The 27,898-nt window shown below is 40.0% G+C and overlaps 1 protein-coding gene and 1 long non-coding RNA gene across 4 annotated transcripts in view; both read right to left on the bottom strand.

Moving 5' to 3' along the window:
* Positions 1 to 27,898, bottom strand: part of LOC127653577 (lysine-specific demethylase 6A-like) — a 58,358-nt gene that overhangs the window by 25,056 nt on the left and 5,404 nt on the right. For 2 of the 3 annotated variants that reach the window (XM_052140293.1, XM_052140294.1), the window contains exons 3-10: positions 14,644 to 14,752; positions 14,483 to 14,532; positions 12,775 to 12,833; positions 12,346 to 12,466; positions 11,412 to 11,466; positions 6,452 to 6,486; positions 6,085 to 6,178; positions 2,510 to 2,636 (exon numbers count right to left, since the gene is read on the bottom strand). In XM_052140293.1, coding sequence (XP_051996253.1) covers positions 2,510 to 2,636; positions 6,085 to 6,178; positions 6,452 to 6,486; positions 11,412 to 11,466; positions 12,346 to 12,466; positions 12,775 to 12,833; positions 14,483 to 14,532; positions 14,644 to 14,752 — 650 coding nt within the window. Of the gene's footprint in view, positions 1 to 2,509; positions 2,637 to 6,084; positions 6,179 to 6,451; positions 6,487 to 11,411; positions 11,467 to 12,345; positions 12,467 to 12,774; positions 12,834 to 14,482; positions 14,533 to 14,643; positions 14,753 to 27,898 lie in introns of those variants that run through there. The other variant, XM_052140295.1, reaches the window with a different exon arrangement.
* On the bottom strand, positions 14,857 to 21,685 carry LOC127653580 (uncharacterized). Its single transcript, XR_007971830.1, has 3 exons — positions 21,622 to 21,685; positions 21,130 to 21,252; positions 14,857 to 15,350 (listed from the first exon to the last, which is right to left on the bottom strand). It is a non-coding gene; the product is annotated as an uncharacterized LOC127653580 (long non-coding RNA).

The following is a 27,898-nucleotide window of genomic DNA, read 5'->3' as shown; positions in this document are numbered from 1 at the left end:
AGCGCATTTCAGCATCAACGTGACATCTACACAAACTGCAGTTCTGCAGCAGTGCATTTCAGCATCAACGTGACATGCAACAGTGCATTTCAGCATCAACATGACATCTGCAAACTGCAGCAGGGCATTTCAGCATCAACATGACATCTACACAAACTGCAGCAGTGCATTTCAGCATCAACGTGACATCTACACAAACTGCAGCAGTGCATTTCGGAATCAACATCACATCTACAAAGAGCAGCAGCACATTTCAGCATCAACATGACATCTACACAAACTGCAGCAGCACATTTCAGCATCAACGTGACATCTACACAAACTGCAGCAGTGCATTTCCGCATCAACCTGACATCTACACAAAGAGCAGCAGCACATTTCAGCATCAACGTGACATCTACACAAACTGCAGCAGCGCATTTCAGCATCAACGTGACATCTACACAAACTGCAGCAGCACATTTCAGCATCAACGTGACATCTACACAAACTGCAGCAGCGCATTTCAGCATCAACGTGACATCTACACAAACTGCAGCAGCAGCGCATTTCAGCATCAACATGACATCTACACAAACTGCAGCAGCACATTTCAGCATCAACATGACATCTACACAAACTGCAGCAGCGCATTTCAGCATCAACATGACATCTACACAAACTGCAGCAGTGCATTTCAGCATCAACGTGACATCTACACAAACTGCAGCAGTGCATTTCGGAATCAACATCACATCTACAAAGAGCAGCAGCACATTTCAGCATCAACATGACATCTACACAAACTGCAGCAGCACATTTCAGCATCAACGTGACATCTACACAAACTGCAGCAGTGCATTTCCGCATCAACCTGACATCTACACAAAGAGCAGCAGCACATTTCAGCATCAACGTGACATCTACACAAACTGCAGCAGCGCATTTCAGCATCAACGTGACATCTACACAAACTGCAGCAGCACATTTCAGCATCAACGTGACATCTACACAAACTGCAGCAGCAGCGCATTTCAGCATCAACGTGACATCTACACAAACTGCAGCAGCAGCGCATTTCAGCATCAACATGACATCTACACAAACTGCAGCAGCACATTTCAGCATCAACATGACATCTACACAAACTGCAGCAGCGCATTTCAGCATCAACATGACATCTACACAAAATGCAGCTCTGCAGCAGTGCATTTCAGCATCAACATGACATCTACACAAACTGCAGTTCTGCATTTCAGCATCAACATGACATCTACACAAACTGCAGCAGCACATTTCAGCATCAACATGACATCTACACAAACTGCAGCAGCGCATTTCAGCATCAACATGACATCTACACAAAATGCAGCTCTGCAGCAGCGCATTTCAGCATCAACATGACATCTACACAAACTGCAGCAGCGCATTTCAGCATCAACATGACATCTACACAAAATGCAGCTCTGCAGCAGCGCATTTCAGCATCAACATGACATCTACACAAACTGCAGCAGCACATTTCAGCATCAACATGACATCTACACAAAATGCAGCTCTGCAGCAGTGCATTTCAGCATCAACATGACATCTACACAAACTGCAGCAGCGCATTTCAGCATCAACATGACATCTACACAAAATGCAGCTCTGCAGCAGCGCATTTCAGCATCAACATGACATCTACACAAACTGCAGCAGCACATTTCAGCATCAACATGACATCTACACAAAATGCAGCAGCGCATTTCAGCATCAACATGACATCTACACAAACTGCAGCAGCGCATTTCAGCATCAACATGACATCTACACAAAATGCAGCTCTGCAGCAGTGCATTTCAGCATCAACATGACATCTACACAAACTGCAGCAGCGCGATTTCAGCATCAACATGACATCTACACAAACTGCAGCAGCGCATTTCAGCATCAACATGACATCTACACAAACTGCAGCAGCGCATTTCAGCATCAACATGACATCTACACAAACTGCAGCAGCGCATTTCAGCATCAACATGACATCTACACAAACTGCAGCAGCGCATTTCAGCATCAACATGACATCTACACAAACTGCAGCAGCGCATTTCAGCATCAACATGACATCTACACAAACTGCAGCAGCACGATTTCAGCATCAACATGACATCTACACAAACTGCAGCAGCGCATTTCAGCATCAACATGACATCTACACAAACTGCAGCAGCGCATTTCAGCATCAACATGACATCTACACAAACTGTAGCAGCGCATTTCAGCATCAACATGACATCTACACAAACTGTAGCAGCGCATTTCAGCATCAATGTGACATCTACACAAACTGTAGCAGCGCATTTCAGCATCAATGTGACATCTACACAAACTGCAGCTCTGCAGCAGCACATTTCAGCATCAACATGACATCTACACAAACTGTAGCAGCGCTTTTCAGCATCAACATGACATCTACACAAACTGTAGCAGCACATTTCAGCCTCATCTTCACACACTTTGTCTCAGCTGAGCAACAGAAACTCACCTGCCGAGGAAATACCAGGACTGGCCGGAGTTTGGATCTGCTTCCAGAGATTTCTGTAGACACTGGATAGCATAACTGTCTTTATTTGCTTTATCACCCAACTGCTCCACTGTATGATGCATCCAGCCTGACAGACAGACAGATAGTATGACAGACAGCTTCAATAAGAGTCACTGAGAGAGTTCAGACAGACAGCATGGCTTCAGTTTCACAATATCACTTGTAGTTTACAGATGGAGGAATTCAAACGTGCATCTGATACATGAGCTGCGATAGAGTTAGAAGAAACTCTGGTTTCAATACAACTTAAAGGAATCGTTAACCAAAAACATTAATTATAATGCATAAATAATAATTATTTACCATAATGTTGCACCATACCTGTATGACAATAATTTTGTGCGATGAACAGACTGAAAGGAAAAAAATCACTATTGACTCAAATCAAATCATTGTTCAACTCCCAACTGCAGCACCCAAATCAATTATGCCAAATATGGCACAGGTTGGCACGATGATGCTATGATGCCTATGCAGATTCAAAAAATGGGGTCACCCTACCTACTGGTACACCAGACATCTAGAACAAAGCTTAAACTGCACAATCAAACAAGTTCTTTTATTCATAAGTAAACAACTTAAAAATGCAAAACTATCAGCTATTTATTAGTACAGGTATAACTTCTACAGAAGTCAAATAAATCTGTGTGTTTCCTGCACCGCTAGTCAGCAGAGGTGCTTCGCTGCTACTGAATCTCCAGCGCCACAGCATGATACCCATGTTTTGAACAAATGCAAATAACGCAAAACATGTTTTTCTATTGCATTGTGTAAGACTGAACGATCCATCGAAATAAAATCAAAATCAACCTTATATGATATTGACTATCAGACAAGATCTGAAATATTTCTTGTGACAGTTTGTTCATTCAGATTTTACTACATAAATCACTATTCAAATTGGCCCGGTTGCTAGGGAGGGTAGAGTCACATGGGGTAACCAAATTGGCCCGGTTGCTAGGGAGGGTAGAGTCACATGGGGTAACCAAATTGGCCCGGTTGCTAGGGAGGGTAGAGTCACATGGGGTAATCAAATTGGCCCGGTTGCTAGGGAGGGTAGAGTCACATGGGGTAACCAAATTGGCCCGGTTGCTAGGGAGGGTAGAGTCACATGGGGTAACCAAATTGGCCCGGTTGCTAGGGAGGGTAGAGTCACATGTGGTAACCAAATTGTCCCGGTTGCTAGGGAGGGTAGCATCACATGTGGTAACCAAATGGGGCCGGTTGCTAGGGAGGGTAGAGTCACATGGGGTAACCAAATTGGCCCGGTTGCTAGGGAGGGTAGAGTCACATGGGGTAACCTCCTCGTGGTGGTGATTAGTGGTTCTCTCAATGGGGCGTGTGGTGAGTTGTGTGTGGATCGTGGAGAGTAGCATGAGCCTCCACATGCTGTGAGTCTCCGCGGTGTCATGCACAACGAGTCACATGATCAGAAATCTCAGAAGCGGAGCGACTGACACTTGTCCTCCGCCACCTGGATTGAGGTGAGTAACCGCGCCACCACGAGGACCTACTCAGTAGCGGGAATTGGGCGTTACAAAATCGGGAGAAAAGAGGATAAAAACAAAAAACCTTGCAGCATGGCAAGGGCGTGACATTGGAGGGATCTAATATTGCCGCATTTCATACCGTGACAGGTTTGTGCTCCATCATAATAATAATGCAGCACCAAGAAAGGCAGAAACAGTAACACAAAATAAATAAATAATGTGCATGTGCAGAAATGCTCGACTGCAGGGTGAAAAGAAACCCTTAACCTGTTGATGAACGCCCCCTTTTTGAGCACAAACCATGATAATGACACACCTGAAGTTAAATGGTTGTATTTACGGGACCCTTTGGAGTTTGGACACAGTTGTAGCATCTTTTGGAAGAGACACTAAATCTGACGGCACTGCTCAACTATACTATTCAGTATTTAGCCACATAGACCCCGCGATAGGGGCCCCCTGGTGGTCGCGGAGGCCCAATGCAACCGCTTATGTCGCTTACTAGGCATTTACATTTATGCATTTGGCAGACACTTTTATCCAAAGTGACTTACAAGACAAAAAATCCCCAATGACGTTTGAAGTTATTAATGTCACCATGTTTGATTTGGGCCACAAACTCTTTACATTGAGAGACGATCATTTAAATTTCAGTCTGTCACAAAGTGATCGTTTGCCTTCAGAAGACTTTTAATATGGTGCATGAGGCATGTGTGTCCGTCAAGCGTCACAGCCTGGAGTCACAACTCTCATTATATGGCAAAAGACTTGTGAATATTTCTCACATTTATCCTTTAGTGGTTCGAGGAAGTCATACAGGTTTGGAGCGACATTAGAGTGAGAAAAACATGACAGAATTAACATTTCCCAACCAACCCTCTACGGACACACTGGTTAAGGAATCGCCACTGGCTAGTACATTTTTGCTTTAACAGACTTTTGACGATGTGTAAGCGTAATAATAAATAATAAAACAAAAGATTAAAAAACGAGAAAGCAGCATGAAATAAAATACAGTTTTCATATATATGATTTCATGTCATATAGTATCCGAGATTGTACATTTTATTTTAGCTTGTGTACAAATTTCACATTCTATCAGTTTATATGGATGCAATGAAATTGCATTTTTAATAATAATAAAAAGCTGTTTGAAATTTCAAACATTTTTAACAAAATATTCACATGGTTGAGCCTAATGAAAATGGAATTAATAATACAACAATTACTTAAGTGCTACCATGTCAAAACTAATATGCAAAATTTATTTTAATTTTTTTTACTAACCCCTTATAGATGCGGCACAAGCCTATTAGTTCAATTCTTTAATCTCTCGCACGTGAGTTTGTATAATCATAGAAGAGTTTATAAATCCTTCCACTCTCCCCGGGACAGATTGCTCTAAACACTGCGCTCGGACGGTAACAGCTTTATACTTTTATTTAGTGATCAATAAAAACGTTTGTAACCGAAAATAAAGATATTTTGATGTTGAAAAGAACACGAGCAGCTCGTTCATCACGACAACCGATTTGTGCAATGTAGGATTAAAAATACATTGACCCACCGCAGCCAAATAAGTTCTTTCAGGGCGCTTATGAGACACAGTACGCTGTAAAAGACGAGGCTGAATCCCGCTTATTCAGAAAATATTTTAGTCGCATAGTAAACTTGGTTGCATGTGCGAGTGATTTACTCAATGTAGAGGGCTGAATAAATGTTGTTCAGATGCTGCTGATTACCACAAAATCAATGTGCTGAACGATGAAAGTGATATTTAAGAGTTTATCCCAGTGCAGTATGATCACCATCAGACTTCTACTGTAAGTTTATTACTGTGTTTAAACTGACCGATCAAATGATCAACCGAACGCATGTGCCAAATGCTGTGAGAATATAAGTTACTTTTAACAGAATGTTCCTTGTAAATATTATAGCCATTAATAGAAATGATCACATAACATCGAGTTTAATTTAATTTTGAATATATAAATCCACCATTTCTTTCACTGATGACTTTCTTACCCAGTTGTTGTAATGTAGCAGCTTTCACCTGTGCAGGTAAATTCTCCGTCTGTAAGAGACTCTCGTAAGCTTCTTTAGCCGTGCGGTATCTCTTCTGTCAGATGACAAACAACATTCATCAGTCAGAATGAAAAACTCTGTCACAGCATGAAACTGGTAAACTAAAAGTAATGACGTGTGCATGTTGAGGAATAAGGGATGCCTCAACACCACGGTAACCCCTCTCCTGTTGCTATGGAAACACGAGCCGAACATTACACCGCTCACACTCTTAAATCACTAACATAATCTCATGATACATTATAATCATTTATAAAAATAAGTCTAAATTTCAGTAAAATGGCAGATAGATTTTAGCTGGACTCACCTGAATCTCATACAGATGTGCGATGTGAAACTGAACTGCAAACACACAAAGGTGGTTTAGAGAGGAGCAGAAATACAGCACGAGACATTCTTCATTTGACCATTCCTGACAGAGACGATCGCTTTGAAACCGCTGCTTTTATCCACGCGTGCAGACGGAGATGAGACGGCCCTGACCGTGTGTGTGTGTGTGTGTGTGTGTGTGTGTGTGTGATCACCAATGGTACACCAGCTGATATTGGTGTTTCCAAGGCAACCAGTGTGAAATGGTGATGAAATGGAGTGAATAATCCCACACTAATGCTGCTGTAAACAGAGCTGTGTGCTTTAGTCCAGAGATGGTAAAGTTCATCTGCAATTTAGGGCAGCAACTAACGATTTTGATAATCGATTAATCTAACGATTATTCGACTATTCAGCGATTATTGCAACAATTAATCATTATCTCTTAACCGATTATTCAGCTTGTGTCCGACTTATAAGGTTGTATTAAATGTGCTACTAACAATAGAGGACAAAATCATCCTTTAAAAATATTTCTAAATGACTTTCACTGAATTAAAGGGGGAAATGACTTATTCAGTGAAGAAATTCACAGCAAAAAATCCTTAAAACAAGATATTCAGACTTTATAGTATTGCTGCTGAAGTAAATGTACGTTGTTTTAAATGAGTTTTTTATGTTTATATTGGGAAAACAAGCCAAATCAAAAAGAAATAACCACATATTGTTGGCGTGTATAACGGGGCGAGACTCACATTTTTGTTCACTTCAATCCATCTTTAACTTAAACTCTTATTAATAAAGCGGAGTATTGCTGATGTTTTTCAGGATCAGAAACACACAGTGACACATTTATTATGATTCAATAAGTCTCGAGTCATCATGTTATAATCCAGCTGCATTAAGCGTGTGCGCTCGAGGGATGAGCGTCCCGTGACAGAGTGTGCATCAGCCGGTTTCAATCTCTCATTCACACGACTCATAGAAGAGACACCGACCGCACAGAGACATGCCCGTTTCAGAGTTTATAGTTATTAACATGATCTGCTTCTGTATTATTTCAACTTTAATAAAGCTGTAACGCATTAAATATAACCGCATTAAAGATGTAGCGCATTAAATATGTAGCGCATTAAATATAACTGCATTAAAGCTGTGACGCATTAAATATAACCGCGTTAAAGCTGTGACGCGTTAAATATAACTGCATTAAAGCTGTGACGCATTAAATATAACCGCGTTAAAGCTGTGACGCGTTAAATATAACCGCGTTAAAGCTGTGACGCGTTAAATATAACCGCGTTAAAGCTGTAACGCATTAACTAGAGGTAGCAGGGATCACTAATAGTGCGATTAACTGGCCCTGTATTCTCAAGGATGAAGATCCTGAAATCATCTCAACAAACTTTACCACCATACTGCAAGACGCCATGGCATTATATATTCCCAACAAGACCATCACCAAAAAGCCCGGGGATAAAGCCTGGTTCAACGCAGAGTGTAGAAGATTAGCCATGGTAAAAAGAAAGCTTTATTACAACATACGGACCTCTGATGACCCGGCTATGAAACGGAAGTTCCTCAAGGCAAGAGCAGTTTTCAATCAAGCTGAAAAGAGGGCAAAAAGGGAGTATTACACCAAACTGAGGAATGAACTTGCAGACAACTCAATAAGCTCAAAAAAATGGTGGGGCATAGTAAATTCACTTTAAGGCAGAAGTGGTTTCACAGACATCCCGGTCATTGAACACCGGGGTACCACCCACATCTGTGCCAGTGCAAAGGCTAACATTTTGTGTCAAACCTTTGCAGAGAAGTGTACTTTGCCCGATGCATCTGCGCACTCGTTGCCTCAGTGCCAGCAACCAACATCCTCTTTTGCCAATGTGCACTTCAAACCCAAAGACATTAGAAATATTCTTTGTAACCTTGATCCAGCAAAGGCAACGGGACCTGATGAAATACCAACAAAAGTCCTTAGAGAATGTGCAGCGGAATTGGCCAGCCCCCTCAGTCGTCTCTTTCAAATTCTCTTTTCACATGGCGTGTTCCCCAAACAATGGAAAAAACGCCAGAGTGATTCCAATACATAAGAGACTCTAAATCAGATCCAACAAATTATCGTCCCATATCCCTCCTTCCAGTCCTTAGCAAAGTGATGGAATCCTCAGTTCATAAACAGCTCCAGGGCTACCTCTTCCGTCATAATTTAATTTCTAATAAACAGTATGGATTTAAACCGAACCACTGCACAGCAGACCTCCTTACAGTTCTATCGCAGACGTGGAACAACATCTTAGACAAAGGAGGTGAGGTGTATATTGTTGCACTAGACATTAAAAGGAGCGTTCGACCAGGTTTGGCACAACGGCCTTCTGGATAAGCTTTCTGCTAAAGGCATAACTGGGCCATTACATTCTTGGCTACAGAATTACCTGGAAGGAAGGTCCATCCAGGTCGTGCTCTCTGGTCAGTCCTCATCACCTAAACCAATCAACGCCTCGGTGCCCCAGGGATCCATTCTCGGCCCGCTATTATTCTCCATCTTCATTGACGATGTTGTAGAACAGTGCAACAATAGCATTTTTCTATACGCGGATGATTCCACCATTTATGGCCCAGTAACGACACTTAATGGTCCCAATGTGGCTGCATCCCTAAATAAAGATATGGAGAATATTCGCAGGTGGGCAGATACTTGGAAGGTCACGTTCGAACCCAGCAAATGCAAGGCTTTGGTTCTGTCGAGAAAGAGGCCTCCATCCCGCCCGGACCTGTTCTTTGGGGCAATCAGAATTGAGCAGTTGAATATTCTGGGACTATGTATCGATAAGAAGTTGCTATGGACTAATCACCTGTCAAACATCGGCAAGCGTGCTGGACAGTGTCTTGGAGCTCTGCGCAGGTTGGCCAACAAGCTTGATGTCAAAGGTAGGGCCAATGTCTACAAGGCACAAGTCAGCCTTGCCTGGATGAACGCATCACAGACCACCCTTGGGCAGCTTGACAACATCCAGAAAAAGGCACTGAAAATCATTGGGGAGGATGAGGACACTGCCCTAAGGAAATATGCAATCAGTCAGCTCAGCCATCGTAGAACTGTTGCAGCAACAACTGTGCTTTTCAAAATGCACACTGAGAACTGTCCAGAGGATCTCAAAGCTTTGCTACCCCCACCAGATCTCGCTTGTCGAACCACTCGAAGAGCACGCACCAAGTCACGCCCTAAAACTCCCCAAGTCTAACACCAAATGCTTGGGAAGGAGCTTTCTTCATTCGGCTGTAACAACTTGGAACTGCCTCCCCTCTACTGTAGTAGGTGAAATCACCTCAAAGAATGTTCAGGCCTTCAAGAAGAGACTAAACAAACATCTTAGCAAAAATAAAACTGTAATTTCTTGATGCTTAATGTCACTTATCCCACATTCTTAGTCCTGAGTAGCTGCAGATCACGATAGGCTTTCGGGCCTCGAACTGATAAAGCCTGTATCTGCTAAAGCACAAATAAAAAATAATTAAAAAAATATAACTGCATTAAACATAACCGCGTTTAAGCTGTAACACATTAAAGCTGTAACGCATTAAATATAACCGCATTAAAGATGTAACGCATTAAATATAACTGCATTAAATATAAGTGCATTAAATATAACCGCATTAAATATAAGTGCATTAAATATAACCGCATTAAATATGTAGCACAATAAATATAACCGCATTAAAGATGTAACATTAAATATAACCGCATTAAAGATGTAACGCATTAAATATAATTACATTAAAGATGTAACGCATTAAATATAACTGCATTAAAGATGTAACATTAAATATAACCGCATTAAAGATGTAACGCATTAAATATAACCGCATTAAAGATGTATCGCATTAAATATAACTGCATTAAAGATGTAACGCATTAAATATAACCGCATTAAAGATGTATCGCATTAAATATAACTGCATTAAAGATGTAACACATTAAATATATTTACAATTAAATATAAAGATGTGCGAAAATTTATGTCGACAATTGTCGATATCGTCAACTAATCATTTCAGCCCTAATGGAATTAATCATAATCCGCTTAGTAAAGCAAGAACACACGATTCGACTTGGTGTTCAAGGTTTGTTCAAATCACTAAAACTAATATGAGCGAAATAGCGATGCTTGACTTAATAAACGTGACTAATAACATTCATCCCTGACAGTAAACATCAGCAAGTGCACATTAGACTCTATAAAGTCGTGAGTATCAGTACAGTGCATTTGCCCCATCATGATTTCTTCTGCTTGTGTGTTTATCTCAGACTAAATTGTTTCAAAAATTGAAACTTGAATTCTGCTCTCTACCAGAAAACCCTAAAGGAGAACGTCCGGTCATCAGTCTGTGAGTTGAAGCTCAAGCACAACTGGATTATACAGCAACACAATGATCCAAAGTATAGGAGTAAGTCCACTTCTGAATGACTCAAAAGAAGCTAAATGTAAGTTTTGGAGTGGCCTAGTCAAAGTCCTGACTTGAACCTGATTGAGATGCTGTGGCAGGACCTTAAACGGGTAGTTAATGCAGGAAAACCCTCTAATGTGTCTGAACTAAAGCAGTTCTGTAAAGAGTGTGCCAGAATCCCCCACAGCGTTGTGAAGGATCTCCAGTTATCAGAAGTGTTAGATCTAGCTGTTGCTGTTAAAGGTGGCACAACAAGCTATTAAGTTTAAGGGGGTAGTTACTTTTTCACATGGGTGATACCCATAAGTTGGATAACTTTTATGCTTCAATAAATCTATATATTTGAAAACTGTATTTTTGTTTACTCCGGTTGCCTTTGGTTTATGTTATCTTGTTTGAAGATCTAAAATAATTTAGTATGAAAAAACACAAAAATAGAAGAAATCAGGAAGGGGCAAATACTTTTTCACAGCACTGTATGCATGCATGCCTGTGTGTGTTGTACTCACTCTCAGCTTTGGACAAAGTGCATTGGTTGGAGTCGATGAGCGCTAGCTGAAAATGCTGCAGACACACAAATAAATCACCATCACATGTTATCTTGATATATATATATATATATATAAGTATTTAATGCACAAATAATGAACCATTTTCTGAACATAACCAGTCTGCCATTGACTGGTCAAACAGATAGTCCCAACCCAAACTCTTGCCATTTGTTGGGCCAATGTTGCTTAAGACAGAGCAATGTTTGGAAAGTGGAAGTTCATAATTGGTTTTAATTTAATTACATTTACATTTATGCATTTGTCAGATGTTTTTATCCAAAGTGACTTACAGAGCACTTATTACAGAGACAATCCCCCCGGAGCAACCTGGAGTTAAGTGTCTTACTCAAGGACACAATGGTGGTGACTGTGGGGATCAAACCAGCAACCTTCTGAGTACCAATGTATTATACAGAGCACTTATTACAGGGACAATCCCCCCGGAGCAACCTGGAGTTAAGTGTCTTACTCAAGGACACAATGGTGGTGACTGTGGGGATCAAACCAGCAACCTTCTGATTACCAGTTCAGTACTTTAGCCCACTACACCACCACCTTCATTAAAATGAACAAACAGCTGAAATCGTGCGATTATAGAGGCAGAACACAAACATGGACATCAGTGATTTCTGTGTTGTGCTGAAAGTAAAGATGGTCGAGCTGCTTCAAAATTAAACCCAGAATTACTTTAAATCCACAGACAACCCTGCAAATAAACTTCAGCTAAATTACAATTACAACCACCCAACAGAGAGCAGTTAACCATCACATCTGATATAAGGAGCAAAATACAGAAGAACAGCGAGTCACAGCACAATTAATACCAATGTAATACAGTAAACGTGTAATGAGGCGCTGATGTCACAACACTGTAAAGACCAACATGTGTCACCTTTAAGCTGGACTCGTAGTCTGTGTTGACTTTAAACATCAGTCCGAGTCGCAGGTGAATCTCTTTCGCTCGAGAGAAGCCGGGCTCGATGTACAACACCTCCTGAAACGCCTTGATCGCCCTGAGAGTAAACAAACAAACATTTAAACACACACTTCTGTGGGACATTACAGGCATTTCAACACGCTACAGCAGCAATCGCTCAACTCAAACTAAAGACGTGCTGATCGCAGATAAACCTGCAGACAGCTTAAATGCAATCTCTCAGAATCAGCCCACATTGGGGCATGCATTGGGGCCCGAATATCACCATGGAAACCATACGCCCACAGCATGTGAACATGAGCTTGTTACTTCATCACATTGGCGCCATGTCATTTTTACATCCACATATTTCACTCAATATGAGGGGCATCTGAAACGACTCACCATTGAAATGCATTATAATGGAAGTAAACCATCCCGAGGCCGTACAGAAAGGCAGCGTTCTAGAGGGACAGAATCAACATTACATTCAACACAGTTCAAATCATGTGACATCCATAATCAGTGACATCACTGAAAGTGAAAAACCACCTGAAACCATCGCCAGCTCATGTGAAAACCACATGGAAGGATTACACACACAGAACATGAACCGCACTTACAGAATACACCCTGATGTGTGTACTGGTGTGAAAGTACACACTATTATTGAAACACTCGATAACATCCATCTGATTATGTGTTACAGGACACGGAGTTCGCTCTACCACTGAGCCACAGACCTTGGGTGCTTGTTTTTACATAATCGGTTTATAATATCTTTACATTTATTGTGTGGAAATAATTGTGATTACTCTTTAATATGCAAAGAAACACAAACCTGTAACGAGACATTCAATATCAATGTATAGATTATTAAGAAACTCTATATAATGTAGCAGCAATATGAACAGTAATTCCAGTACAAGTCTTCAGTATAAAGAAACCAGTTTTCTTTGTTTCTTCTGCTTGTATCTGGATTTAAATGATTCAGATCTTTTGTTCAATTTGGTTGTAAGACATCTTTCCACTTCAGTTATTCTTTTAGGACCAATTCAACTTAAATATTATCATTTGTAAACACATAATATATTATAATGGTAATATATCTCAATCAAGCACTTTTTACCCTCTCACGCTTTTATTTTGACATCCTGAAGTGTCCAGGACGTCCTGTATGTGTCTGTTTGTGGTTCACATTAGTTTAATTCACTTATTCTAATTGTAGTAAAATGCTCCTCCGGTGCCGTTCTAAATGCATGTTATAAGTGAACCGAACGATTGAGCGTCTACATCTGATGTTGTTCGTGAGTAGCGTTCACATATGGCGCACCGCTGTGAAGGGTATAAATAGCCGCGAGTGTGTGTACACAGAGCAGCGGCATTCACTGACGCGCTGGAGCTGCACATACTATAGATTTACTTATTAAACAGTCTTTTGTGATTCACAGAGTTATTGCACGACTTCAAGTGTCTTTGAATAAAATGCACGAGTCATATGAACTACTTTAACTGTGTTTTTATGATTCAAGATGTCATTTTATCAGCTTGACAGTAACGAACATGATTATCTCACAGTATCGGATTTGGATCAGACTCATCGTACCAAAACACGACCCATCTAAAAGCTTCAGTATCAGAGCATCCCTAATTCTTACCATCCAATGATGCTCTAGTATATCTTCTAATTACACACAAACTCTTTATTACCTGTAGCCCTGCCTTCATCACGAACATTAAACATGTACATCCCAAACATTATCAAACACACAATTTAATTAATCTACACCAACAGAGAGACACACACACACACACGCTCAAGATGACAGTGATAAAGAACAAACAAATCCTAATTGACAAGCGTAAACAATGCTGTCATGCAAAGGCAAAATGCAGTAACTACACATTTGGTCAAACTTGAGTTCTGAGTGAAATCCGATCCGTCCTGTGATAGACGGGTTTCACTCGACTCTGATCAGATTCAGAGAAAACAGTGACATTATTTTAAAATCCACAATTGTCTGGACAATCAGAACACTATGAAGGTGTTTTTCCTCCGTTTTAGCATTTCCATAGTTACTGTGATTGTGGTTCAGTGATGTCATCTGCTCACCTTCCAGTAGTCTGATTGTAAACTGTAGTACCGCTGGTACGCCGATAATGCTGTAACACACACACACACACACACACACACACACACACAGTCACATGAAGCTCCTGACAGGATTTAAACTCATGTTAATCAGTCTGGAGGATGTGACGTGTTAATCTCACCTTTAGAATATTCCTCTAGTAAGAGTTTGAAATGGCCGAGCTGACAGAAGAACTCCGGATCCACTTTCCCTTCAGATTTCTGGATGACAGATTCATAGCAGCGCACGGCCTGAGACACACAACCAGCACATGAATACTCTCATCATCATCATCATCATCATCATCATCAAACACACACACCCACCCACATCTCCCCGCACGCACACACACACACACACACCACTCACACACCTCACACTGCATATCACACACACACCACTCACACATGTACGCATGCACCGCACGCACGCACGGCGTCCTCTTTATTGTTAGTAAGCACGTCGAAAAAGCAACAAGCTGAATAATCGGTTAATAATCAGCAAATAATGGTTCTAATAATTTACATTTATGCATTTGGCAGAAGCTTTTATCCAAAGTGTCTTACAGTGCACTTATTACAGGGACAATCCCCCCGGAGCAACCTGGAGTTAAGTGTCTTACTCAAGGACACAATGGTGGTGACTGTGGGGATCAAACCAGCAACCTTCTGATTACCAATGTATTATACAGAGCACTTATTACAGGGACAATCCCCCCGGAGCAACCTGGAGTTAAGTGTCTTACTCAAGGACACAATGGTGGTGACTGTGGGGATCAAACCAGCAACCTTCTGATTACCAATGTATTATACAGAGCACTTATTACAGGGACAATCCCCCCGGAGCAACCTGGAGTTAAGTGTCTTACTCAAGGACACAATGGTGGTGGCCGTGGGGTTTGAACCAGCGACCATCTGATTAACAGCCCTGTGCTTTAGCCACTACGCCACACAATAATCATTAGATTAATCGATTATCAAAATAATCGTTAGTTGCAGCCATAGACGAGACAGAATCCAGTTCATAAATCGCTCAGCAAAGCGACACTCTCCTGGTGCTGTTAGGGTTTCCAATCGATTCTCCCCATTCAGTGATGCACCCACTGAGAATCATATTGAAAGTACTGGCTAATGCTAAACGTAGATTTTCTAAAATTTTTATTCGTGTCGGCACTAACGATGTCCGGCTTCGCCAGTCGGAGATCACTAAAGATAATGTGAGAACTTGCAAAAACGATGTCAGACACTGTAATATGCTCTGGTCCTCTCCCTGCTCATCGTGGTGACGAGGTTTATAGTAGATTAGTGTCACTGAATGGCTGGATGTCTGAGTGGTGTCTGCAGAATAGTATAGTATTTATAGACCATTGGAAGAGTTTTTGGGGAAGACCTGACCTTCTAAAGAGAGACGGACTCCATCCTTCCAGGGAAGGTGCCGCTCTCCTCTCTGGTAATTTGGCTCATAGTCTTAATAATGATAGTATTTGACTAACTGGGGCCCAGGTCAGGAAGCAGACAAACTGGTTAATCCGAACGTCTGCTAGCTGCCTTGAGACGTCACACAGGTCACATAAACTACAACACAGAGACTGTATCACCTAGATATCTCATATGGGGCTTTTCCACTGAACAGTACAACTAGACTCAACTCGCTTTTTTGGGGTTTTCCACTGTGGATAGTACCTGGTACCTGAGTTTATTTTTTTAGTACCACCTCAGTCGCGGTTCTAAGCGAGCCGATACTAAATGTGACATCAAAACCCTGCAGATCACTGATTGGACAGAGATAAAAGTCACCACCAGCTTCACTGGATTTCCAACACGGTACATCAACACGCTAGTTCTAAAGTTAGCAATAGCAGCATAATTTGTTCATGTGACTTTCGAATTGTAAAAAGAAAAGGAGGATGGTACATTTTGTTACGTTAACTCTATACTCTGCTTGAAAGCTTCACTTTATTTAGTTGAGCAGCTACTGAAAGCTTCTAAAACATCCAGGCAAATTTAACTGTTACACTTGTGTAAAATCACCATCAACAACTGCTTTATGCAGCACAATGAGCTAGCAGCTAACAGCTAACGGATGTGTTATTGTTTTGGTCAGTTTGTGTCACGTTTAAGATGATGTCACGGCAGTAGAGGCGGCATAACTATGACGATAAGTCTATAATCCGAACTATAGACTATAATCTATAACTGACTATAATCTGAACTGCAGTGGAAAAGCAAGCTCAGAAAAGTAAAGCGAGTAGAGTTGAGGCGAGTTGAACCGTAACGCGCAGCGGAAAGGTGCCAATAGAGATTGTATCACCTAGATATCTCAGAGACTGTGTCTGTTCCCCAAACTACCAAACACAAACCCCTCACTATATAATTTAGAAAAAATATGATTACGGTCAAACTTGAAAACACACAAATTAAAGAAACATCATATAAAAATAGGGCTCCTAAACATTAGATCTCTTTCTACCAAAACACTAATTGTTAATGAAATGATTACAGATCATAGATTGGATGCACTCTGTTTGACTGAAACCTGCTTAAACCGGATGAATATATTAGTTTAAATGAATCTACTCCCCCAGGTTATTGTTATAAACACGAGCCTCGTCTGAAGGGTCGAGGAGGAGGTGTTGCTACAATTTACAGTGAAGTTTTTGGTGATACTCAGAGGACAGGATATAAATGTAAATCTTTTGAACTAATAATGCTTAATGTGACACTGTCAGATACAAATAAAAAAACCGATGTTGTCTTTTATCCTTGCTACGATTGTATAGATCACTCAGGCCTTATTCTGATTTACTTGGTGAATTTTCAAACTTTCTATCAGAGCTTGTAGTTACTGTAGATAGAGCCTTAATTGTTGGTGACTTCAACATTCACATAGATAATGAAAATGATACATTGGGATTAGCATTTATTGATATTCTCAACTCTCTTGGAGTCAGACAAAATGTAACAGGACCAACTCATCGCCATAATCATACGCTAGATTTCATTCTGTCATATGGAGTTGATGTTGATAATGTAGAAATTCTGCAACAGAGCGATGACATCTCGGATCATTACCTCGTCTCTTGTATGCTGCAATCAGCTAATGTTACTCAATCTACACCACGCTATCGTTCAGGTAGAACTATTCTTTCGACCACTAAAGATAGCTTCACTAATACTCTTCCAGATCTATCTCATACTCAATAAACCCCAAAGCCCAGAAGAACTTGATGAAATAACAGAAAATATAAATGCAGTCTTCTCTAACACCCTTGATGTTGTAGATACAGACACGCACTAAAAGCTGCCAGATCAGCATATTTCAGTAAACTCATAGAAAATAACCACAATGATCCTAGATGTTTATTCCCAACCAATTTATCCACAGTACTGAATAAAACCTCAACAGAACCGGATATTACGTCGCAGCACAAGAGTAATGACTTCATGAATTTCTTTACAGATAAAATTGGAATTATGCAATCATCTGTCACAGCACCTCAGAAAAGTGTCTCATAATTTTCCTCACATGCATCTTCAATCCTTCTCTATCATAGGTCATGAAGAACAAAACTTATCGAAACATCAAAAGCAACAACATGTTTGTTAGATCCTATACCAACTAAGCTCTTAAAAGAGGTATCTCCTGTAATCTCAGAACCTCTTCTTAATATCATTAACTCCTCGCTATGCTTAGGACAGGTCCCAAGAAACTTTAAAATAGCAGTTATCAAACCGCTTATTAAGAAGCCACAACTTGATCCTGGAGAACTTGCTAATTATAGACCGATTTCAAATCTCTCGTTTATGTCGAAAATACTAGAAAAGGTAGTATCCTCCCAAATATGTTCATTTCTACAGAGAAATAGTATATATGAAGAACTTCAGTCAGGATTTAGAACTCATCACAGTACAGAGACTGCACTTATCAGTTACACATGACTTGCTCTTATCATCTGATCGCGGCTGCATTTCTCTTCTAGTGCTTTTAGATCTTAGTGCTGCTTTCGAGACGATAGATCACGACATTCTCTTGAATAGGCTGGAGAATTATGTTGCATTTGTGGAGTTGCATTAGCATGGTTTAGGTCATATTTAGCAGACCGCTTCCACTTTGTATGCATAAATGAGGAATTGTCAAACCAAACAAAAGTAAAATATGGAGTGCCACAAGGATCAGTTTTAAGGCTTCTGCTTTTCTCCATGTATATGCTTCCCCTGGGAGATATTATCAGGAATCGTGGAATAAGTTTCCACTGCTATGCTGACGATACACAACTTTATATTTCTTCAAAACCTGATGAGATTTCACAATTCTCAAAATTAGCAGAGTGTATCAAATAAATAAAAGATTGGATGGCCAGAAATTTCCTTCTACTCAATTCTGACAAAACAAAGGTTCTAATTATTGGACCAAAACACTCTAAAAATAAGCCACTAAAATATAATTTGACTCTAGATGGATATTCTGTTACATCATCTTCAACAGTGAAGAACTTAGGTGTTATATTTGATACCAATCTGTCCTTTTGAAAATCAAATTACAGATGTTTGTAGCACAGCATTCTTCCACCTCAGAAATATTGCTAAATTACAGCACATGCTCTGTTGCTGATGCCGAAAAACTAATTCATGCGTTCATGACCTCAAGACTAGATTATTGTAATGCATTACTGGGAGGATGTCCAGCAAGATCAATAAATAAACTTCAATTGGTTCAAAATGCAGCAGCCAGAGTGCTGACAAGAACCAAGAAATATGATCATATTAGCCCCATTTTATCATCGTTACATTGTTACCTGTTAAATTCCGTATTAATTTAATATTCTGTTAACTACATACAGAGCTTTGAATGGTCTCCGCAGTACTTAAGTGATCTTCTGTCACGCTATATTCCATCACGTTCATTAAGATCACACAATTCTGCCCTGTTAATAGTTCCTAGAATATCAAAATCCACAAAAGGAGGTAGATCCTTTTCATATTTGGCTCCTAAACTATGGAATAGTCTCCCAAACACTGTTCGAGATGCAGACACACTCTCAGTTTAAGTCTAGACTAACGACTCTATTTATCCAGACATACACCTAATTTATCCTCCAACCCACAATTAGGCTGCTTTAGTTTAGTCTGCCAGAAACAGGGATGGGCGATATCTTATCGTTTGCGATATATCGTTGAAAATTCTCCTCACGATAAAAATGTGTCTCCTCACGATAATAACGATAAGTCTAGTTGATGACGTAATTTTGTGCACGCACGCGCGCGCACGCGATTCACTGTTCACGTGCGGACATTCTCTGTGCGGAGTGAAAACAAGCATGGCGGAAGGCGGACGTGAGGCTGAGGAGGAGCTTGTTGTTAAGCGAGGAGCTACCTCCACAATTTGGAACTGGTTTGGTTACAGAAAATCAGATGAGGAGCAAACTACCGTAATATGCAAAGTTTGCAGAAAAACGGTGGTTACAAAGTTTGGAAACACGTCCAATTTGTTCCACCATCTGAAACACAAACACAAACCAGAGTATGACGAATGTCTGAAGATACGCGAGGCAACGGAGGCGAAAACTACAAGTGGACCTAGGGGTAAGAAATTATATTTACATTCTAAGAGTGTGTTTCACTCTGAACTTCTTTATCAGGATTTATTTGCAGTTGTACTCTGTTGTAATTTTGAAACACAACTGAAGACATGGTTGGTGATTGTTACTTTTGCTGTTTGCTTTGCACTATTTTTCCACCATGAGAGTATAAATAAAGAATCTGTGTTTACATTTTAAACTTGTAATTGATTATTATTGTGTAATTGTTGTTGTGTGATGTTTTTCAGCACAGTCACTGGAACACAACTTAAACATAACACAATCTGATATTTTACAGAAGAAAATAATTTATCGCCATTTGTATCGTTATCGCAATAAATCCCTGAAATTATCGTGATAAATTTTTTAGGCCATATCGCCCATCCCTAGCCAGAAACATTGATCATGATTTATAACTCTGCAATAAATTGAATGGCATCTATGCTTATATTATTTAATTTGTTGCACTGTCTCAACTTTGTGACTCCTATCCTGAGGTCACCAGAACCGGTCAGATCCAGCTCCATTCCTGCTACGTGTCTCAAAATGATGATGACTAAATGCAGCCGGTGCCAAACATCACTTCGGTCTATTATGATGGACTTCAGAGGATGAACTGATGCCAACTCCAACCATATGACATGAGATACTTCATATGCCATTGTCTGAACCTTGGATTTAGGATGGACCACACCGAACCTCACCAAAATTACCAGCCAGGTTGAACTGTGTTTCACATCCCTGATCTCTGCCTGCATCACCTCTGTCTATTGATGGACAACACTCTTGAAATGGAATGCATAGACTAACAATTGCCAACAAAAGCCTTCATCAGCCAATTAACAAGGACAATTGCATCTATGTGAACTTCTGCAATTAATCCAGGATGAACCTCAAAGACATTAATCATTAATCTTACAGTTCATACTAAATCTGTTTAAACATTGACCCTTAACACTTACTTGCATTTACATTTATGCATTTGACAGACACTTTTATCCAAAGCGACTTACAGAGCACTTATTACAGGGACAATCCCTCCGGAGCAACCTGGAGTTAAGTGCCTTACTCAAGGACACAATGGTGGTGACTGTGGGGATCAAACCAGCAACCTTCTGAGTACCAATGTATTATACAGAGCACTTATTACAGGGACAATCCCCCCGGAGCAACCTGGAGTTAAGTGCCTTAATCAAGGACACAATGGTGGTGACTGTGGGGATCAAACCAGCAACCTTCTGAGTACCAATGTATTATACAGAGCACTTATTACAGGGACAATCCCCCCGGAGCAACCTGGAGTTAAGTGTCTTACTCAAGGACACAATGGTGGTGACTGTGGGGATCAAACCAGCAACCTTCTGATTACCAACGTATTATACAGAGCACTTATTACAGGGACAATCCCCCCGGAGCAACCTGGAGTTAAGTGCCTTACTCAAGGACACAATGATGGTGACTGTGGGGATCAAACCAGCAACCTTCTGATTACCAACGTATTATACAGAGCACTTATTACAGGGACAATCCCCCCGGAGCAACCTGGAGTTAAGTGTCTTACTCAAGGACACAATGGTGGTGACTGTGGGGATCAAACCAGCAACCTTCTGATTACCAATGTATTATACAGAGCACTTATTACAGGGACAATCCCCCCCGGAGCAACCTGGAGTTAAATGTCTTGCTCAAGGACACAATGGTGGTGACTGTGGCTCCATTTCTGTGGAGATGATAGATGAAAAAACAAATGATCCTCAAATGTTTTCCTTCATGCAAAATAAAGGCTTGTGGGTTTATCGGAGAGCCTAAATGTGTGAAAGTGAAGAACGTAGGGCAGAAATATAGTAATATAATATAATATAATTGGCTGGGCTGTCTGGGTTTCATAAATAACTGTACATTTAAAGTTGACCAAAAATAGACATATTTTAAGTATCTGGAAATATTTTAACATTTAAAACAATACTTTATCCCTTTTATATAATAATAAAATTTTCAAGCCTTAAATAATATAGCCCTATTTTATTAAAGGATTCCAAGTTAAATATGAATAAGGTGAATGTGTATTAAGCATACATACACCTTAAATACTATAACAATCCTTCATCATAATCACAATTATAGGTTTATAAATTATTGCTAGCCAAATGCCATAATCTTTACAGCCGTGGGGTTCTTAAGGAGTTGTGCTGGGTACAAGGTTTGAGACTAAATGCTAAAAGGACCAAAAAATAAACTTCGGTCATCTTTTAAGTCCACTTATATTGTGAACAGCAAAAGCACGGAGGTCATTTGCAGCTGGTTCCCTTTAACTCTGATTTCAGTGACCCAATCTTGGTCCGTTAACAATGCGTCTTGGGTGTAATGACACTTGGCATTTAATGTGGTCAAGTGCAATCTGATCACCGAAAACACATTTTAATGCGAGGTGTAAATGGGGCCTTAGAGTCGTTTATCATGAGACATCAGTCACAAACACACACGTCTGTGTCCAGTGAAGCAGCATGAGTTTGGGTTTTAAAGGTTAATGACACACTGAAACACTCGGATCTGACCAATGGTGTGTTTTCAAGACGGACTGTCAATCATTTTCAACCGCAGATAAACACAAATCCTGTTTTTATTTCACAAGCACAGTTTCCACGGGCCGATCACAACTTGTCAGTCATTAACTGAACCCGTGTTTCTGCTGGGAAAATCCTCCACAGGACATTTGGGACGCAATGTCTTTCTTGTGACTGACCCAATAACCCACGTGCACCTGATCTCACCGAATCACAGAGCAGCGGCGCGTCAGGACGAGTCAGAGAGTCGTGAGGACAAGAGTTTACTGTGGAGTCGCACAGCTCTAAAGACAACCAACACCAACCTAATACAACAAACGGTTAACTAGGGGTGTAAACCGCCAGTTTCATCACGATTCTCTCAGCCAGCGATCCGATGTTTGCCGATACCTGCAAGTCTGCCACGATACGATTTCAATTCGATTCAGGGGCCTGCGATTGAAATTACGATATTATGTGCCTATTTTCCGCAATCATTTACGTTGTCAAAAATGCAACCAAAATATAATTTGAATATTTTATTGAGCTCACTGAAAAGTACAAATCCAGTATCCACACTGGGACACTCACAACAAAACGAACTTCAGTTATTACAGAAAACTAAAATATACATTCACAAAGTCATACAATGACACACAAGTGATCAATCGTTTGGATGAGGGAAACACTACAGCTGACCAGAAGTCATCTCTACAACAGTCAAGCAATCCAAAACATGACAGGAGAGATTTCATTGGCTACATCTTCCACAGATGTATTGAAACTGTTACAGTTAACTGTGATAAATGATAGTCAGTTGATTTGTAATTGATGCTGGTGCAGGATATTCAGAATATTTAGGGTTCTTTATAAGTTTGATCCAAAGTGCTTAAAAAGGAAAATTCTCAAGTAGAATTTAAATGCGTTGCATGCGCCACCATATTGAGGGAAGCCTTGATTTACTCGCGCACGTGAGCCGCTCTATGCTATCCTGTTACCGGAGCTCGCAGCTGTTGATGCGCGGATGGAACGGAGACCAACTTCAATCACTCCGCGCACACCCGTGTCCCGCGTGAAAAGCATATTTAGCGCTTATAAAGCGAGATGAATATCAGAAGCATGATGGAAATGAGTAGATTGTTAAAATAAAGGTGCATCTTAAAAAATAAATAAAAAGTATTTTGGTCTTTCTCCATTCAGGTATAAATGAGCTGCACTGGCATGAGAGGAGATAACCTCCCGAGAACATTCCAGAGATGCCCGACAGTGAACGGACTCGCTAGAAAGACTTTAATACACCCGTATATAATCTTGGCATTTATACTGCTAGATGGATGTTCATCGTGTAACGACTGATGTCCAACTGCGGAGTTCAGGCAAAAAGTCAAAATGCCCAAATATTTTGGTTTTGCTAGTAGAAGAACAGAAAGAGTCTCTCGTCTTTCTACTGCTCAGGTGAATGACAGACATCTTCCTTGCGTGACGGACGTGATCACTCAAACTTTCCAAGTGCTTCATAATATCGATACAGACACACATCAGCAAGGAGAACACAACCATGTATCATCATAGCAATATTCTGAACACAGTCCTAGTTTCTACCAACTGTGAGTAAATGAATGTAATGAATGTAATGTTACCTGCAGTGTACTACAGTGATCTAATGATACTGACATTGGTTTAGACCAAAACATGACAGAAACTGCAGATGACACAGTGAATTTAAATATGATCCACCGTTTCAAACAGACCCTGCAAAAGTTATTTTATTTTACATACAATTAAGTTTACGTGTAGCGTTCAACCCAATGCCAACCGACCCGCCGGCGAGAACGTGACAGTCTGTCATGAGTACACACTGAACTCGACCATCAACATCATCAATTATCGTTTCTGGAGGATTGCTATCGATGTTGGACTCTTTGACCTTTGAAAAGATGCATCATTTGTTAACATTAATCACATTTATAGATGGTAAATTATATATTAAATACAATGCGTATCAACAGGTGAATCAGCCATATTATAATATTTATGCCAAATTTCAGTCTGATGTTGTTGACAAGTATTATTATAAACGGAAGTAGTTTGACATCTCAAAACAATGCAAAGGAATTTATATATAATTAAAACAATATGGAGGGAAATGAACACTTCATTAGACTCTTAATGTTTAAAGTCTTTGAGAATAGATGAATATCTGAAGGCAAACATGGACAGGGTTTTATAATATCTAATATCAAACAGGATTTTATTAAAGGTGACAATGTGTAGTTTAAATAACCCTCATGACATATATCCCCCCAGTCTTGTGTCTATACTGTTGAAACAGTGTTTTAATGTGTACAGATTAAACCCCATTGACTTGCATTGTGAGCGTCTCACTGGAACACACATTTGTGCTGATTTAAAGAAAAGAAAAATACATTTTTGTGGTAATCAACATCGAGACAAACGCTGTCGAGCTCACCTTCTACTGAACCCAGAAAATTCCTTTTATTCCGAAATGTTCAGACTGCTTTTATATTTGTTAGTGAATTATGAGGGAATATTGTATAAAAATTGTGTAAAAGTTTCATCAATAACTGATAATTTTTGCAGTTTCATGTACATCTCATTTATATCATCGGCTACGCAGTATATTTTACATTTAGACCGTTTGCATTTTGACAGAAGTGTGTAGAATTGAGTTGAAGTGTTTATAAAATGCTGTCACACACATATACTGGTCTGATCAGCTTCAGGTTTCTCGCAACACTTCGCATTTCTGTCCACCATAAAAGCATTAAAGCAGTTCCTCATTAGCTGGTTTGAATGACTCCAAGAATCTAAATATTACTAGTATCGCCACACTGCTTTCAACAGACACCATCATGTCTTCTTCTCTCATCCAACACCTCGACGACACACCCACAGCGCCCCCCAGTGGACTCCAGTGAGAGATTTGATGAGATCACGGCAGGGAAATTCATGTGTGATATTTAAGTTGTGTTCTGGTGCAGAATTATCACTCAGTCTATAATTCATGCACATCCCTCCACGAGACAGCACTGTTCACAGATGTCTCCTTTGACCTCTAGTTTTTGGATTTTGTGGAGAGGGTCTCAATCACTCTGTGTTAATGCATAACAAACCACAAAGTCATAAAAGGCAAAAAGCGTGAACAAAACTGGCACGCTGTCTCCTAAAAGCAGTTGAAATGTAATCTATGCAAAAACGCAACATTTCGAGCAGAATTATCCGTTATTCTTGTGGATATCCTGATGAGCTTCAGATATGTCTCTGCATCTCAGACACACTGAAGATCAGTGAAATTCTTGTGTGTGTGTGCGTGTGTGTGTGTTGTTGTTGTTTCCTTTTAAAGCTGCTTGTAACTGACACAGTTTAAACTGTTGATTGACAGGTGTGGGGGTGACGCTTCTGCTGTCTGGGACGCATCAGGACAGTTTTGGGATTGCACCCCAAATGCGCTGTGCTCTCTTGTTTTTGACTACCTCATATGTGGTTTCAGTGATCTGATAATAAAATGTTTCGGGACCCTGTTTAAACCTGTATTTACCAATGACCACATCTTACACATCTTAATGCCAGGTGTAAATGAGGACAATGGTCTATTTCTTCTTTAATCTGTATTGCATTATCTGTATTATCGGTGACTGTAGAATGGGGATTTATGCGTCTTTGTTCTGAGTTGACTCTTCAGGGCGTCCTTTTTATTATCCTGCATCCGTATCAGTGTTTATGGTTGATCAGTAACCCGGCTTATTGATTTATTGTTCTAGAAAGGCATTGATGTGTCTGACTGTACATGTATGATGTTATAAATACCACGTTCAAATGTTTATGGTCCTTCTCTAAATGTCTCAGATATTTTAAAGGTTATTGATACAACACAAGCCTCCTCAATAGCAGATGGTGCGGTCCAGTATTGGGTTATAAACGTCATGTGTCGTTCAGTGCTTCTCAACTGTCGGGTCATGACACACAAATAGGTTGTAGGTCTGTTCTGTTGATATGATCTCACATAATAAATTGCTGCTAACCGTATAATCATGGATTGTTTTTATGGCGAATAAAACATGCTCATTAACTTTTTTAATAAGTGAGAAAACACTTCCCGTGTCTTTGTGGATGTGAAACCAATTTTGGTGCAAATTCTAGGGGTGAGTAAAAATATAGTTTTTCTGATTAATCTCAATCTTCATCTGAACGATCTCGATGATTAAATCCGCTGAACTCTGCACTACAATGAGAGGAAATCACTTTGCAAGCAAATATCGCGCTATGTGACTAAAGTGAATATATTTGGCAACTCACTGGTAAATGTTTGGATTTCACTCCAGTAATTGTGTAGTTTAGTCATGAAGTGTTCAGCAGCGAGATTGGAGAGTGCCGTCACTCTGCTTTTACAATTTAATTTACCATCTATAAATGTGATTAATGTTAACAAATGATGCATCTTTTCAAAGGTCAAAGGGTTCAACATTGATATCCAATCTCTGTTTCACGATAGTAATCCTCCAGAAACAGTGATTGAGATATTTGTGCAGGAGTACAAATGAAAACATGCAACATCAAAACGGGACTTTTATTATGAAAACATGCAACATCAAAACGGGACTTTTATTATGAAAACACGTGATATCAAAACGGGACTTTTATTATGAAAACATGCAATATCAAAACGGGACTTTTATTATGAAAACACGAGATATCAAAACGGGACTTTTATTATGAAAACATGCGATATCAAAACGGGACTTTTATTATGAAAACACGCGATATCAAAACGGGACTTTTATTATGAAAACATGCAATATCAAAACGGGACTTTTATTATGAAAACACGCGATATCAAAACGGGACTTTTATTATGAAAACACGATCGCCAGATGAATCCAGTTCAACACACTTGGGTCAATCGTCCATGACAAGCGTTCATTAAAAACATCCAATCGCACTTTTGGTCCATAAAAGTGATAAATGTGAGAAATATTGATATAGTCTCCATGTTTACATGAGATCTCGCCTTCGTCATCGTTCGTCATCAAACTGCAATCTGAGCAGCATTCATGTTGTAAAACTGTTTATGATCTGATATATTAGAGTCTCATAAACAAAACCAGCCTGTCTCCAAAGTCTGTTTTTAAAAATGTGGCGTAGTTTTATTCATAACAGTCGAGCAGTGCCGTCAGATTTAGTGTCGTCTTGAGAGGCGGAGCTTAATTTGACTCTGAACACTTCCAGAGATTTTACAGAGATTAAAGCTGCAGGAA

This window comes from Xyrauchen texanus, chromosome 13 (assembly GCF_025860055.1).
Source record: "Xyrauchen texanus isolate HMW12.3.18 chromosome 13, RBS_HiC_50CHRs, whole genome shotgun sequence".
In the NCBI taxonomy this organism is placed as follows: Eukaryota; Metazoa; Chordata; class Actinopteri; order Cypriniformes; family Catostomidae; genus Xyrauchen; species Xyrauchen texanus.
This window is presented reverse-complemented; position numbering and strand designations above follow the sequence as displayed.